At 39.1% G+C, this 15,263-nt stretch overlaps 1 protein-coding gene across 1 annotated transcript; it reads left to right on the top strand.

Annotated features, from left to right (window-relative positions):
• The first annotated feature begins 2,801 nt into the window (after positions 1-2,801).
• Ankrd66 (ankyrin repeat domain 66) lies at positions 2,802-13,590 on the top strand. The gene is made up of 4 exons (XM_074081692.1): positions 2,802-2,849; positions 5,689-5,859; positions 7,070-7,298; positions 11,924-13,590. Exons 2-4 carry the CDS (start codon positions 5,697-5,699, stop codon positions 12,102-12,104), a joined length of 573 nt encoding a protein of 190 aa, XP_073937793.1. The 5' UTR covers positions 2,802-2,849; positions 5,689-5,696; the 3' UTR covers positions 12,105-13,590.
• Positions 13,591-15,263: the final 1,673 nt, after the last annotated feature.

The raw sequence follows: 15,263 nt of genomic DNA, 5'->3' as shown, positions 1-15,263 counted from the left end.
GACCTTCTGCCCTTTATCTCAACGACCTCTGTCCTTTTGCCCTTGCATCACTACTCAACACAAGACTAGTTGTGCAGAAAGTGTTCGCTCAATGAAATCAGCTAAACTGGAGCTGTTAAGCTTAGAAAGGGCAATGAAACACTGGGCTCATTCAAGGATGGAAATGGAGTCTGTCATGTGAATAGTTTCTGGCTTGTCATAGACACTTATTAATGCTAGGCTTTTTGACATGGCTGACCCTAAACCTTCTACCTATAGCTTTCTTCACAGGCTTTCATGAGAATATGTTCCCCTGGTTTCCATCCTGCCTCCCTAGCAGTAATCTCCTTTGCTAACTGTTTCCTTACTCCCAGATCTCAGAGAATGGAGGGCCTCAATGCTGTGGGCTACTCTGCAGCCATTATTCATTCTTACACCTTTAAATATCACCTATATGCTGCTGATTTCTGACTATGTGTCTTTAAACCCATAGTTCAGAACTATGCACTCCTAGTTAATATTCAGATGTCTTAAAGATACCTCAAACTTACTCAAAACAGAGTATTTAATTTGTACTACTCTTCCACTGCACAAACATGACCCCACACCAGTCATTTCCACACCTCCAATATCATCAACTTCCAGGATCATCCTTGATTTCTCCCTTCCCCTCACTTCTCATGTCTAGTCCATTGACAACTCCTATCACTATAACTTTGATTTTACTCATGTCTCTCCATGAAAGCCACCATCCCCCAATTCATCATCTTTTCTTGTCTGGACTTCTCTAATGGCATCTACAGTGGTCTTCCTGCTTTCTGTCTCATTTCCCCTCAGTCCATTCACCACATAGCAGTCAAAGTAAACCTTTCAAGAAAATTTAAATTGCACCATCTTCTTCCTTGTTTAAAACCTTTTGGTGACTATTCTTTGTACTTCAAATAAAATTCAAACCACTTACCATGTCCCAGAAAACCCTGAATGATCTAACCCTTACCTTAATTAAACTCATCTTCTACTTGCCTCATACTCCATAAACCATCTGCAACTTCCTCTCCTTTATTCCTTGCATAAGTCAAGCTATGTTCCTCTCTCTGTGTGAACCACCTTTCTCAGTTCCTTAGGTGCCTGAATTCTTCTCATATGCCATGTTTCAGCTTCAATGTTACCTCCTCTATTCATTAGGGTTCTTCAGAGGATCAGAACCAACAAAACACATAAGAAAGAATTTATTAGATGGTTATATTATCAGATTCTGAGTAGTCCCATGATGGCCATCTGTAATCTGGAGAGCCAGGGAAATCAGTAGCTGCTCAGTCCAAGGAACTGGAAGCCTCAGAATCAATGATGCAGCCCTAGTCTGAGACTGCAGGCTTACAATCCTCTGGAGAATTACTGATTCAAGTCCATAGTGCAAGTCTGAATTTGAAGGCTGATGAACCTGAAGTTTGATTTTGATGGAAGCAGCAGCAAAAAATAAATACATAAATAAATATTTACTTATTTATTCACTTGCTTAAGAAGGGTCTGGTACACATGTTCCCATGTGAGGACCCATGCGCATTTGATGGTGCTGTGTTCAGGGAAGATCTCTCCCATTCAGTTTGCTGACTGACCCACGTTTTCAGTCCTCTTTGGAAACACCTCAGAGACACACCCAGAGGTATGCTTGTGTTAGCAGTCCATCACTGTGATAAAGTACCAGAGGACAACAACTTAAAGGAGGAAAGGTTTATTTTGGTTTTAGTCCATGGTTGACTGCTCCATTGCTGTGGGCCTCTGGCAGAACATCATGGCGGAGAGGGCATAGTGGAGCAGAGCTACTTACTTCATGGTGGCCAGGAAATACATAAGTAAGAGGTCAGGAACAAGATATATCCTTCAAGGTCACACCCACAATTATCTACATCCTCCAACTAGGCCCACCTCTTAGTTTGAATTACCTTCAATAATGCCATCAAATTATGACTCCTTGGATGAATTAATCCACTAACTAGGTCAGAGTCTTGTGATTTGATCATTTCCAAAAAGTGAATGAATTGACAAACAACTATGTCTATGTTTATGTCTATGGCTATACTTATACCAATATCTATCTATCTATATGAATAAAATTAGGGATAAACATTGGAGGAAAGAAAGAGGGAGAGAAGGGGAGGGAAAGGAAGGAAAGAAAGAAGGAAGGGAGACTGAAGGGAGGGAGGGAGGGAAGAAAGAGAAGGAAGGCGGTAGATTCTTGCTTACAGCAAGGAGGAAGGGGAAAGGTGGAAAGAAGAAAACACCTACAGATGTTATTGTTCTTTTTTGTTTGTTTAGGCATCTATCATGTATCAAGTGCTTTATAAATTATTTCAAATTGTATTTGATAGCTTTATGAAAAAGTTGTTAGCATTTTCTTTATTGGAGAGATAAATGAAGCTGTACAAAAGTAAGGAACTTGCCCAAGATCTCATAGCTGGTTCTGAATGTGAGACTCAAGCTGTCCTTTACACTTCTTGGGGTTCCTTGGGGTTCCTTGGGGTTCCTTGGGGTTCAGACACTTCTTTTATCCCAGTGGTTAGTAAACAGTATCTGTGAGCTGACAATCTTTAGCTACTTTTTTTTTTTTTTTTACTTTTTTTTTGTTTTCAAATGCTATTTGAAAGAACCTGTTGAGGACTACCACATTTGGACTAAAGTAGAAGATGGAGTTGCTAAAGAGTTTTCAAGTGGAACAGAGGGGCAACCCTATACTGCCACATACCCAGGGAAGCTTAAGCTGATTGCCCAGCTTTCCTGAGGAAGGAGGGATCAGTTACCATGGTGTAAGCACAACAACACTCCAGACAGTTAGGGCTGCCTGCAAGCACAGAGTTCCTTGGGAAAAGACAGTAAGTATTCTTCGTACCCCTCTCTTATTTACTATAGTAGTAATAGATCACTCATACCTATTAGAACCTGCATTACTGGCTACTGTGCAAATTGAGACACATCTACAAGAAAGATAGAAATTCAAGGGCACTTAATCAACTCATAAGAATTCATGTAAAGTTTTCTAAATTCAGTAGAAATGGTAAGTGTACTTCTGAGGCTGAGGAAGGAGAATTACATAGCAGGTTCCCACCCATCTCCCAACCCTGTTCTAACTCAAGAATACAATATATACTCTTCTGTTACTTGCTTTGTTCACTTAGCATGTCTCAGGATTTATCCATGAAGCGTGTGTCACTATTTTATTCCTTTTCATCAACAAATGATATTCCATTGTATGGATAGTCCTCATTTTATTCATCCATTATTCTGTTAACTAAGATTTGGGATGTTTCCACATCTTTGCCTATGAATGCTGTGAATATTCATTTACAAATTTTTACATAACTGTATGTTTCATCCTCTTGGGTATATACTCCATTAGAATATTTATACTTTCCAATTTCAAAACTTACTACAAATATGCAGTAACCAAAATTGTGGTGGTAATAAAACAAGGATACATAGAGCAAGAGAATAGAACTGAGAGCCTAGAAATAAATACTTACCCTTATGCTCAATTGCTTTTAGACAAGTGTATATATATATATATATATATATATATATATACACACACACTTTGAATATATATATTCAAAATGGGTCACCTAAATGTAAGACTTAAATCTATAAAATGCTCAGAGGAATACACAGGAAAAGATCTTTGTGAGATAGAGGACAATTCCTTTCCCACTGAATTACCCTGGCATGCTTATTGAAATCAGGAAGTCTGAGTCCTCCGATTTTATTATTTTTAAGATTGTTTTGACTGTTCTGGGTCCTTGCCTTTCCATGTGAATTTTTAACATCAGCATTTCAGTTTCTCTAGAAGTAAATGTTGCTGCCCAATGACAACAACTTCTACTTGAATTGCAATTCATCCATAGAAAGTACAATTTCTTTGCTATGAACTTGAATGCAGAACAGATGGGGAAGGTTTAAGTGTAAATCTGTTTAAATACTTGTACAGAAAGCAAGAAAAAAGGCTTCTAGATACTGATTATAAATCATTATAAAAATGTTTTTTTTTTATTTTTGCAGGTTTAGTGACACCTGCAGATTAGAGGTACCAGTACCTTTTTAAAAACCATTTTATCATTGATCAAGTCCTCCAGTGTAAGGTTTTCTATTTAAGCAGAGCATCTACTTCATGCAACCTGCATAATCCTTGGCCTGCACACCCAGAGGTCCAGGCATCTTTATTTTTAAAATCCCACTTGTGATTTTCTGGAGCCCCTCAGTTGAGAACAACAGCTGCCTCCTTGATGTCCCCTACAAGGTTCTAATTTTGCTGCCTGCCATCTATCTTCCGCTTTCTGCCCAGATAGTAAAGCTACTGGAAGTCTGGTGAATGAATTAGACCTGCTGTGGGACCTTATTACAAACACAGAAACTCAGGTCCCATTCCAGACCTATTCAATAAGAAGTGCAATTAAACATGCCTGCCAAATGATTTGTATAAACTAGAGGTTGGCAAATTGTGATCTAAAGGACAAATCGGTTTCGTAGGTCTGTGGTTGCCACCTATGGTGTTGGTCCTCCATGGCTTTCTATTGTGGGACTCTAAAAGCAAGCTCATACACCTCTCTTTACTTCTGTTGCCCTTTTCATCCCTGTCCTCCCTGGCTATGTCTGGTCACTGCTTAGAACCCTTCTGGTGACAATGGTGAAGGATCCTAAACCCAGGCACAGCTCAGCACCAGCTAGAGGCACACATTGCAAAATGTAAGTAGTTCCAATACTGGGGACTCTGTTGCTGGATCTCAGTATGGAAGTTCATGAGTCTGAGTTGCCTGACCTCTAGCCAGCTGCCAACTTGAGATTGCTACCCTCTCCAGGAAGAGAGAGGGCTCTCTGGGACCTACATAGCACTGGGGCTAAGAATGAACTGGACCACCTACTAATCAGCCCCTACCTCCTCAGGTCTGTCCTCTTTGCCCTGAGAATGTCTCCAGCTGAAGGCTGCTGGCACAAAGGGGATGGAACATCCACTTCAGGCAAATGGTGAAGGGCAGGCAGAAATTTTTCCTCTTGTTATAAAAATTGCTTTTAGGATCCTATGTGATAGCCTTGACTTTGACCCTTGGCCTAAAAATTACTTGCTATCTGACTCTTTACAGAAAAATGTTGTCAATCTTTGGTCTGCACATTACTGTTGGAAGTGTTTACACTTTGCAGTGTGTGCCTCCTGGCCTCAGATGTGCTGTGTCTGGGTTTGGGATCCTCCACTGTCAATGATCAAGGTGACTTCTAGTCATTCCTTTGTGATCCAGCATTTAATTTTAAATAGCATTTAATTTTCATGGATTACTTGCTCTGCATCCATGTGGGTTGTCATTCTCACAATAGCCCTGGATGATTATAACCATTCTACAGATGAGAAAGACAAGACAGAATTACACAACTAACTTAAGGTAACACTTCTAGACTTTTGAAGTAGAAAAAGGCACTAGAAGGTGGTTTGAGGCTAGATGGTACAGTGCCATTTTATGAGTTTAGACATATTTCTGAGTGTAGTTTTTGCAAAAGGGACTGGCATGCACTAACTGTTGTAACTAAGATTCAAGTACCTACTCAGCAGAACACACACAATCATAGATATAAATTCATGAGGCAGGAAAGAAAATCACTGACACAGAAATCTAAGGAACACTCACTAGGATTAAGTGGAATTTCCTGAGTGGCATGTTTCTCCCACAGTTTCTGTTATGGAATTGACCAAAATGTCAGACATGACAAAGCTCCATCAAGCTGTGGCTGCAGGGGACTGTAATTTAGTGAAAAGGATTTTGAAGAAAGGTCTCTGTGATCCAAACTATAAGGACATGGACTGGAATGACCGGACCCCACTTCACTGGGCTGCAATCAAAGGTGAGTAGGCAATGCCTAGGCAGATCCACCCCTGTGAGTCCACCATTCATGAGAATATCAGTCTACAGGTTGTGGAGGGGAAAGAACATTTCTTTGAGGCCAGGTGGAACATTTTAGTCCTGACATCACCCTTGCTAGCTGTAGAATCTTGCACATGTTATTTAATGTCTCTGGGCTTCTGTTTATTCTTCTATACAATGGGGCAGTAGTGCTACACTGGAGTCATCTGAATTCAGTAAGATAATGGGTGTATAGGTTTAGCATATATTCTGCTCTAAATTGTTAGTAGCCGTTGGCCCTCTTGATCTCTAATAGGGATGGAGATCATGGACAAGGATAGGGACTTTGTCTGTCTTTCTGAATCCCTCATGCTCAACACAGTCCAATTGTAAAATTGGAGAAAGATAGTAAAACAAATACAGCCAATATACTTGTCAAGGACTTTGGCACTAAAACACCATCAAAAATGTTAAGTGATAAAGTACTATTGTCAACTTTACTTTTAAAATATTTGTTTCCACTCCTGTGAGGAGAATGGGTTGGCAGAAAACGAGACTGGCTATAGGAAACTTAGTTATTTTTGCAGAAATCTAAAGACAAAGCCATGGCAGTTAGAAGACAACTCCTGTTAGAGAGTATTTGCTATGGACTGGCCGCCGTGCTGTGTACTTTATGTGTGTGACATCACTTGCACACCTTAAGAATTCAATGAGTAACTGGTAATATCCTAATTTACAAATGAGGAAAAGGAGCCTCAGACATTTGTTTCTTGTTCAAGGTGTCACTTGTCAGTAAATGATATTGTAAGGATGTGAACCCACATCTGTCTGGTTAGAAAGCCTATGCTCTTAAGCTGTGTTAGCTATACTGTAAGTGGGCTTTAAGGTGGTTGTTTTTGAAATGGGCTGTGAGTCTGCAAAAGCAGAGTGAGACTTACAATGCTTCCATGGGCAAGACTTGAACAGCTTTCTAGGCTAGACCTGGGACAATGGACAAGGGAGAAGAGTGCCCTGGAGGGCTCAGGTCTCTGGTGGAGATGAGGTTTCTGGAGTGCACTGATTGCCCAATAATAAGGAGAAGGGTGAGGGTGATGATAGCAAAATGGAGGTACCTCAGAGGCAAATTTCCTTCCCTTTTTTGTGTTGTCTAGTCTGTCCACCAGGGGCATTTTTTCTGTTAACTTCATCTGTTCCTTTTTGGTTCATTTAAGGGCAAATGGAGGTGATGCATCTTCTGATAGCATATGGAGCCAGACCCTGCCTGGTAACTGATGTGGGCTGGACCCCAGCTCATTTTGCAGCTGAGTCAGGCCATCTGAATGTTCTCAAAACCCTCCATGCACTGCATGTTGCTATTGATGCCCCTGACTTCTTTGGAGACACACCTAAGAGGATCGCACAGATCTACGGACAGAGAGCCTGTGTGGCCTTCCTGGAGAAGTAAGTTTCATTTCTTTTCAGCTATAAAAAGGGAAGAATCTATAGTCAAGGTCTCTGCCAACTCAATGATCTCAAGTCAATGAAAATGAAATGAAGAGAGTCAACCAACTGACTGTTTTTATTAATTTTAAATTGAGTTATTTTTATTAATTTTTCACTGAAATGACCATTGGGGGTAAAACCTAGATTAATCTATTTTTTTAGATCATAAAAAATTATCTCCAATAACAGAGTTAGGACACTAAGTTTGAAGATAGGACATTGTCCGAAATTCATGGCTCCTTCAGCTTTCTGAAAGGTATTCAAGCAGCTGTGTGACTTTGTGCAAGTTAAATTGCCTTCATGATCCTTAGCTTCCTGAGGCAGGTGAATTAAACTGCTATTCTTAAGACCCTTTTACTTTTTAAAATGTCTATGTTCATCTGTGAAACTCCTCCCTATACATACACCAAAGATAATAACTTGTCTAACATTTGTATATTTTTTTACTTAACCAAGAAATTGAACATAATTAACTATCAGTTAAGTATATTACTGTTATATCTCTGAGAAGTATGGAAAGAAAATTTATAATTTGATTGGGTTGATAATAATTCATACAAGAAAAATGTTGAGTAACAGTCTGGGCATTACAGCTTGGAGATAAAGATGGAATAAATAGCAGTTCCATCAGTAGAGTAGTTTCCACTAGGGAAGAGGGTGACAGTAAACTGCCTTCTAAAAGCTTGAAAATATAGTTATTCTCAGAAAGTTAAACTAGTAATATGCTTGTCTATGATAAGATTAGTTATGTGTACAAATTATTCAAGAGACCCTCTCTTAAAGGTGGTGTCACCTATTGAAAATATCAAAAATCATGAATGAAGTGGTTTGGAGAGTAGAGAAGCAGAACCTGAGTGTTAACTCACAGACTCTTCACAATTCCTGCTACCATCCCCTATACTCAGTGACCTCCAGGCACTGTGGACCTCGGCATCATCATATCTTATTCTCTGAACTTTCTATAACTCTAAAATACCACTGTGTGAACATAGTTACCTTCATCATACCAGTTTCTAGGTCCTCACAAAGGTCATTGAATTGTCAAGCCCTCTTGTCATTCAACATTTTTTTCCCTAGCCTATTACCTGCCTGGAATAAGTTCACTAACTTCTCTCTGCCATATGGACACCATGATACACTACTTCTACTTTCTTCCCTCAACCTATCACTGTCCAACCCTTTGTCATTCTGAGGCATTTCACCTGAAATTCACAACTTTGGATGAATCTCTGAAATGTCCACTCCTATGTTTTGTTGACCAAAGAAAACCCCACACATAAGTAGATGAATATCTCCAGAAGGTTTAAGATTTCTACCTCTAGTTGAGTTCTCAAGTGCATCTTGGGTATCTCTTCCTGTTCTATTCCCTCATTGACAATTCCAATTCTCAACACACCTCAGTCTGTCTCTCAGAGGCTATGTCTTCTACTTGAAACTATGGAGTACATATTTGTGACCCCTGTACCTACAGATCTTCCATGTACCTCCATCGGTTCCTTCTTGCCTTCCTACCTCCTTCTGTGAAATGTTAATAGACTCTTTGTCTTCTACAAGGCCATCATTCCTGTATTCTTTGTTGCATCTTTACTCTTTCTCCTGTTTTTTTAGTTGTTTCTGATCTTTTTGGTCCTGTGAACAAGTTCAAATAGCTCTTATTAAATAAATAAAACATTAAGGGCCCCGCTAACTTCTGAGTTTCTCTTCTTCCCTAAATGTCTAAGCCACTTGAAAGTGGATCTATGTAGTTGTTTCTACTTCCTCATCTCATATTCACTCTTAATTCTTCTTTTCCCATCTTTGCACTGAATCATATCTCACCCGAGTTATCATGATGAGACCCAAGACAATGGCTTCTTCCCGATTCACACCTGAACTCCATTTAATTCCATATTTGATATTCCTGGAACTATCTCCCTGGCCTTATCTGGTGCTACTCACTTCTACTTTTCTTTCTGCCTCTGATAATTTTTCATGCTTTTTATATGCTTTTTCTAAAGATAAAGCTCATGACTGATTCTTACATGCCTTTTTAGATGCTGGAATTCCTTGGGGTCCTGTCCTTGGCTCTCCTTTACTGACTTTCTCTGAGTAATTTCAGGCCTTTCCTAATGACCACAGGCAGATGAACATGATATGTGGCCTCTGCATAACCAATGTGGAAGAAGAGTGTCTCCCCTCCAAATATTTGGGATTGCTATTGCAAAGAAAAATGGGTAGGCAGTATTGAGCAGACAAAAACAACAAAAGTCAACCACATCACATGCTAGTCATTCTTACTTCTCATCATTTCCTACCAGGAACTTCCCTTCTGATGTTAGAGGGATGAGAGAGAAAAATCTGTTGATTTTGAGTGAAGCCACCAAGCTGGAAATATACATAGGTTTTTGTTTTTTTTTTTATGTGTGTGTGTGTGTGTGTGTAGAGGTGAATGGTTTGGCTAAGCAGAGCCTTCATACCAGGGAGATATGTGGAATAGGTTTGGATGGGTGAGTGACCATCATTAGCTGGTCATGTAGCTGAGGGCGAATTCATTGTGGGATTGACATGCCGAAATAGATGTTAGCAAAATTGCTTACTCAGAGGAGGAGGTGGAAGTGGCACTGTGAGGCAGGATTGGAGGCATTAGACTCTAGACAAAGAGATCACTGGATTTCTTAGCAGGTCACATTGTGAGGAAGTGAGCTTCTGGGCCAAGGGTACAGATGCAGGAAAAGGACATAAGAGAATTTTAAAAGACGTCTAGAGAGTATTTAACAATTTTCTGAATATCCTGGCACTTATTGAGGAGAACTTCAGTTTTGTGTGTGTGTGTGTGTGTGTGGTACTGGGGTTTGATTTTAGAACCTCACATTTGCTAGGTAAGTACTCCACCACTTGACCCATCCCCCAGTCCATAAAACATCAACTTTCAATTGAGCCTTTCTAAGAGGCAAGCCACTCATTCAGCCCTACTATGTGCAAGCCATTGAGCTGTACCCTTAAAAAGACATAAAGATAAATCTGATACAGGGATGAATATCAAGAAGTTTGCTGTCTGGAAATAACTTGTTTGTTTGTTTGTTTTATAAATAACACTGATACAAGATAAAAAGTGACAAGACAGAAGAATGTCATGTGGTCTGAAGATGGAAAAGTCATATTCAAGTGGCTAGGGGTAGGGAGAGGGAGTAAGGGACAAACACATTTGCTATCCTCTGAATGAACTGAGCATTTTTTATACTGGTTTGTCTTGCCTGTCCCTTCTTTATCCTCTCCAATTCCATTTATCTTCATATTCGCTTGAATGCTATCTCTGTCACCAAGGTCTCTAAGCAAGTCATGTATTCACCTTTGGCCTCATACACAAAACTTCATATTTTTTTTTTCAAATTAAAAAAATTTTTTTTAATGAAAATAGGTTTTCTTGTTACAGAATATACCAGGCCAATACTTAACTGTTTATTGACAAAAAATTAAATTTAAATAGAAAGGAAGAATCAAAATGACCGGAAACCTTGGCCTCTAGATTTAGTTATCATCAACCAGTTTGTGACTGATTTTTTTCTTAGATCTCTACAGACATAATTGTGTTCCACTGGTATCTTATATAAATTATATATATATATATTTCCTTTTTCTTTTATTCATATGTGCATACAATGTTTGGGTCATTTCTCCCCCCTCCCCTCTTCCCCTACCTTCCTACCTGCCCTCTCCCTCTCCCCCCTCATCCCCTCAATACCAGGCAGAAACTATTTTGCCCTTATCTCTAGTTTTGTTGAAGAGAGAGTATAAGCAATAATAGGAAGGAACAAGGGTTTTTGCTAGTTGAAAGCAGTTGACCTGCACTGCTTTCCTGTACATGTGTGTTACCTTCTAAATTAATTCTTCTCAAACTAACCTTTTCTCTAGTTCCTGGTTCCCTTCTCCAATTGGCCTCTGTCACTTTAAAATATCTGCTTTAGTTTCTCTGTGTTGAGGGCAACAAATGCTATCTAGTTTTTTGGGTGTCTTACCTATCCTGATACCTCCCTTGTGTGCTCTCGCTTTATCGTGTGATCAGAGTCCAGTCACAAAACTTCACATATATGCACCTGTATATGTGGATATGATAGCTCACACATCTAATTGTCCATCCACCTGTCCTTCATAACTATTTTTATGTAATTCGTCTACACATACAATGCATGTGATTATCAGTGATTTTCATTTTCTTATGTTTCTGCACTTTAGAATTTTAAACAATGAATATGCATTGCTTTTATAATAAGGAGAATACAATTAGAAACAAAAAACAGCTTTCTAATCATATTCAGTTTGCTTTAGAAACATGAGCAATTTAAGAATGAACAGCCCTTTCTTCAAGCTGTCTTTGAGTCTGTGTACTAACATCTCACTCAGGACATCATTTTTCTCCACCTCCAAAGAGTTCTTCAGTCTCCAGACCTCCCTGTGTGTACCCTTGGACATGTGCACACTTGGTGTCCTCTTCAACTGAACAATGAATTGCCCATGCTGTGTGCAGAGTGTGGAAGGAGAGGTTGGTCCCCAATCTGGGACAGGCTCATCTATTCTGAATGCAGAAGTCCTCTTTCTTTTCCTAGGGCAGAGCCTGAGTGTCAGAACTACCGGCGTGTCGCCCAGCAGAAGGGGCTGCTGCTGGATGAACTGGACCCAGACTGGGACCAAAAGAAAAAGGAGCTGGAGCTGTCTCTTCCTTCCCGAAACCAAAACACTAACAAAAAGAATAAGAGAGGCCGAGGATCTAAGGAGTGGAGAGTGTGAGGAGGAGCCCAGGAACTCTGGCAAAGGACTTTTCCTGGGGCCAGAAGTAGTTTGTTAGGCATGTGTTGTCTTTATGTGATTTCATTCAGATACCCTCACCCAGGCTTCTTCCAGAATCTCATGGTCTGTCATTCAATTTGAAAGTCTTGCCTGAGTTCCCTCTATATGAGCTGTTGTCTCCAGGCTAAAACCTGCTGCCCACAAGAATGACCAGGAGGGGACAAATGTCAGCCTGTCAGCTGCTTATCTTTTGTCACCAGTGACTTGTACTATTAGCATTTCCTGACGACCACCTTCACCCATACACACACACACAATTACACAATGTCAGAATCAAAGAAAAAGTTCTAAGGAAACTTGTTGTTGTTTTTTTTTTTTTCAGGAAAATAAAAAGTAAAACAAAGGCCTAAAAAAAACATAATCAGTTCAATTTATGAAAAAATTATTCTTTGTAGCATAGATTAAGCACAAATATGTGTGAGTTTCTCCCAGTTTGCATCTTTTTTTTCCTTAGGAGCAGGAGTCCATGGTCTCAGCATGGCCATTTTTACCCATGATCACATCCACAAAGTGGCACCAATCTGAGCAATGAACCAGTTCAGTGAGAAATAACTGGAAACCCCAGCACAAATTAGTTCTATTCCTCATAACTAATGAGAGATAATGCAAAACAATGGGATGTGATTATAAGTCTACGTCTTATTTTTATTGACATTTTATCATGTTTGCATAATCTTATTTAAATAAAACTTACAAAATATTAATAATTAAACTGATTTTCTGGAATCCCACCACTCTTTTGGATAGTTATAGTAATTGTATGTGTACATATGCACACATAGGTATCTGGGAGCTATGTAGAATGTTTATTAAATTTATATAAATTATATAATACTATGCCTTTTCTAAAATATAGTTTTTATTAGTATATATTAATTGTACAGAGTGAGGATTTTATTGTGTTAATTCCATACATGTATTTTATGTACTTAGATCATATTCTACTTCCTATATTACTATTTCTTATAGGCTTCCTTTTTCAGTTGTAAATTGAAATATAGATCAGATACAGAATATTTAAATACAGATCAGATATTTCCAAGAAAAGTATATCATCAAAATTGAGATGTACAATACACATTAGAGTTTGAAGACTTCGTATAAAAAGGTAAAATTAATATTGCTTTGTCAAAAAGATAACATTTTAAATGTTTTAGGGCTAAATACAATTTATCACCAAAATTAAGTTTACCTCTTTCCTTTTCCTTTTTAAAATATGTGCCTACTTCACTGCTTAAAGTACCTATGTAGTTTGTATTTTATTTGTATTAGCATTGCTATAGAATTCGGACATGAAAAGCCTAAATAGGAGATTAGTCTGGTATATTTTTAGTTTCTCCACATTCTAAATTTATTAATTTATCTACTTAAATGAATCTTTACTAAACATTTTTATCAAACATTCTTCAGTCCATGCTTCTGTTAATGCAGGCCATGTTTGATTTGAACTTTCTGAAATAAAAAATGCTTTGGTATCTCACAGAAAAGCAGTGTACTTATCTCTTCCTGAGCATCAGTCCCCTTTCTAGATGCCTTGCAATTCACAGGGTGTTTCCTGCCTGCCTTGTTTTTCCTGATCCTCAACCAGCCCAAACATTGGAAGACACCTGACTCAAGCTGGACTAAGAAGATTCTGCACCCAGGATCTAGAAAAAATATTTTCATTAGAGATTGGACCAGTAGCAGATAACTTCAGAAAAATGAAGAGGCTAATTCTCTATGAGTGGGAAATGTAGAGTTGCTCTACAGAGAGGAAGAGAGTACTAAGGCAAAAGATAGAGATAGATAGATACATGATAGATAGATAGGTAGATAGATAGATACATGCATGCATACATACATAAACATACAGATAAACAGCTTTCCATTTCTTGGTATGGTTCCTTATTCAAGAATCTGTCACATACTATTTTCACAATAAACTTCCCCTTTGCTAACAGTGTATTAAATTGACATTTTTTCTTGCAACCAGTCTTTTTTCTAATACATATAATACTTTTCAAGATCATGGGCTCATAATTCAAGTGGATTTAGGTTTGTACCCTCCTCTATGAAATATGAGAAATAATCTTCCTCTCCTGGGATTGCTGTGAGCATGAGATGTGGTGATGTGTATAAAATGCTGGCCTTGATACCCTACAACTGGTTCATGTATTGTAGGACTACAGATGAGAGGTCAGTTTTGCTGAGGGCTTTGATGGGTCAAGTGAAGCTTTTTGTCATCTAGGATTTTTTTTTTTTTTTGAGGTGCTGGGGCTTGAACCCAGGGCCTTGTGCATGCCAGGTGAGCATGTTCCACTGAGCTACATCCCCAGCCCCCATTGCCCAGTTTATAAATAATCTTGTCTGCTTTTGTGGAATGGGAGATAGCCTGTCCTTCACTGGCTGGAAAGACTTGGGCCAAGTGCTAAGTCAAGTCTCCTTGGGTGGTCCTTACTGCATTCATAACCCCATGCCTTCCTGTGCCCTCCTTTTACACTTCCTCTCATTGAGGGATTAGGAGGCATCCTTCTGCCATGAGTTTTTATATAGCAAGTGGAACAACAGGAAGAGGATCCTAAAATAGCTTCCCTGTGTGAAGAACTTATGCAAAGTAGGCCTAGTTGTGGTGGATCACACACACCCAGCACTTGGGAGGCCAAGGGGGGAGGATCCCAAGTTTGAAGCCACCCTGGGCCACATAGTGAGTTTGAGGCCAGTCTTTAGTTCAAGGCCAACAAAGTGAGACTCTGTCTCAGAAAAAAAGAAAGAAAGAAAGAAAGAATTTTGTGCAATAGAGACAGTTTACAAACAGTTTACATGTAATTATGTCTAATTTGCATGACACATCTTCAAAGCAGATGTCATTATCTCCAACTGATATGACACACTGAGGTTGTGAGAGGCTGAGTGACGTACCTTAGGTCACCTGACTGGATTTGGACACAGCACTAACCCTTTTGTTTTGGGATCTTGCTTAATTTCGCTGGTTTCCCCATCTGGAAATTAGGGATAACACCAGTGCTTATGTCACTGGCTTGTGGTGAGGATTAGATGAGATAATGCATTTTGTATTTTGACAGTACCATGTCCTCCACCTGGGAAGCATTCATTAAATGC

This window comes from Castor canadensis, chromosome 8 (assembly GCF_047511655.1).
Source record: "Castor canadensis chromosome 8, mCasCan1.hap1v2, whole genome shotgun sequence".
Lineage (NCBI taxonomy): Eukaryota > Metazoa > Chordata > Mammalia > Rodentia > Castoridae > Castor > Castor canadensis.
Note: the sequence above shows the minus strand (reverse complement) of the source record. Positions and strands in the feature narration are given on the sequence as shown.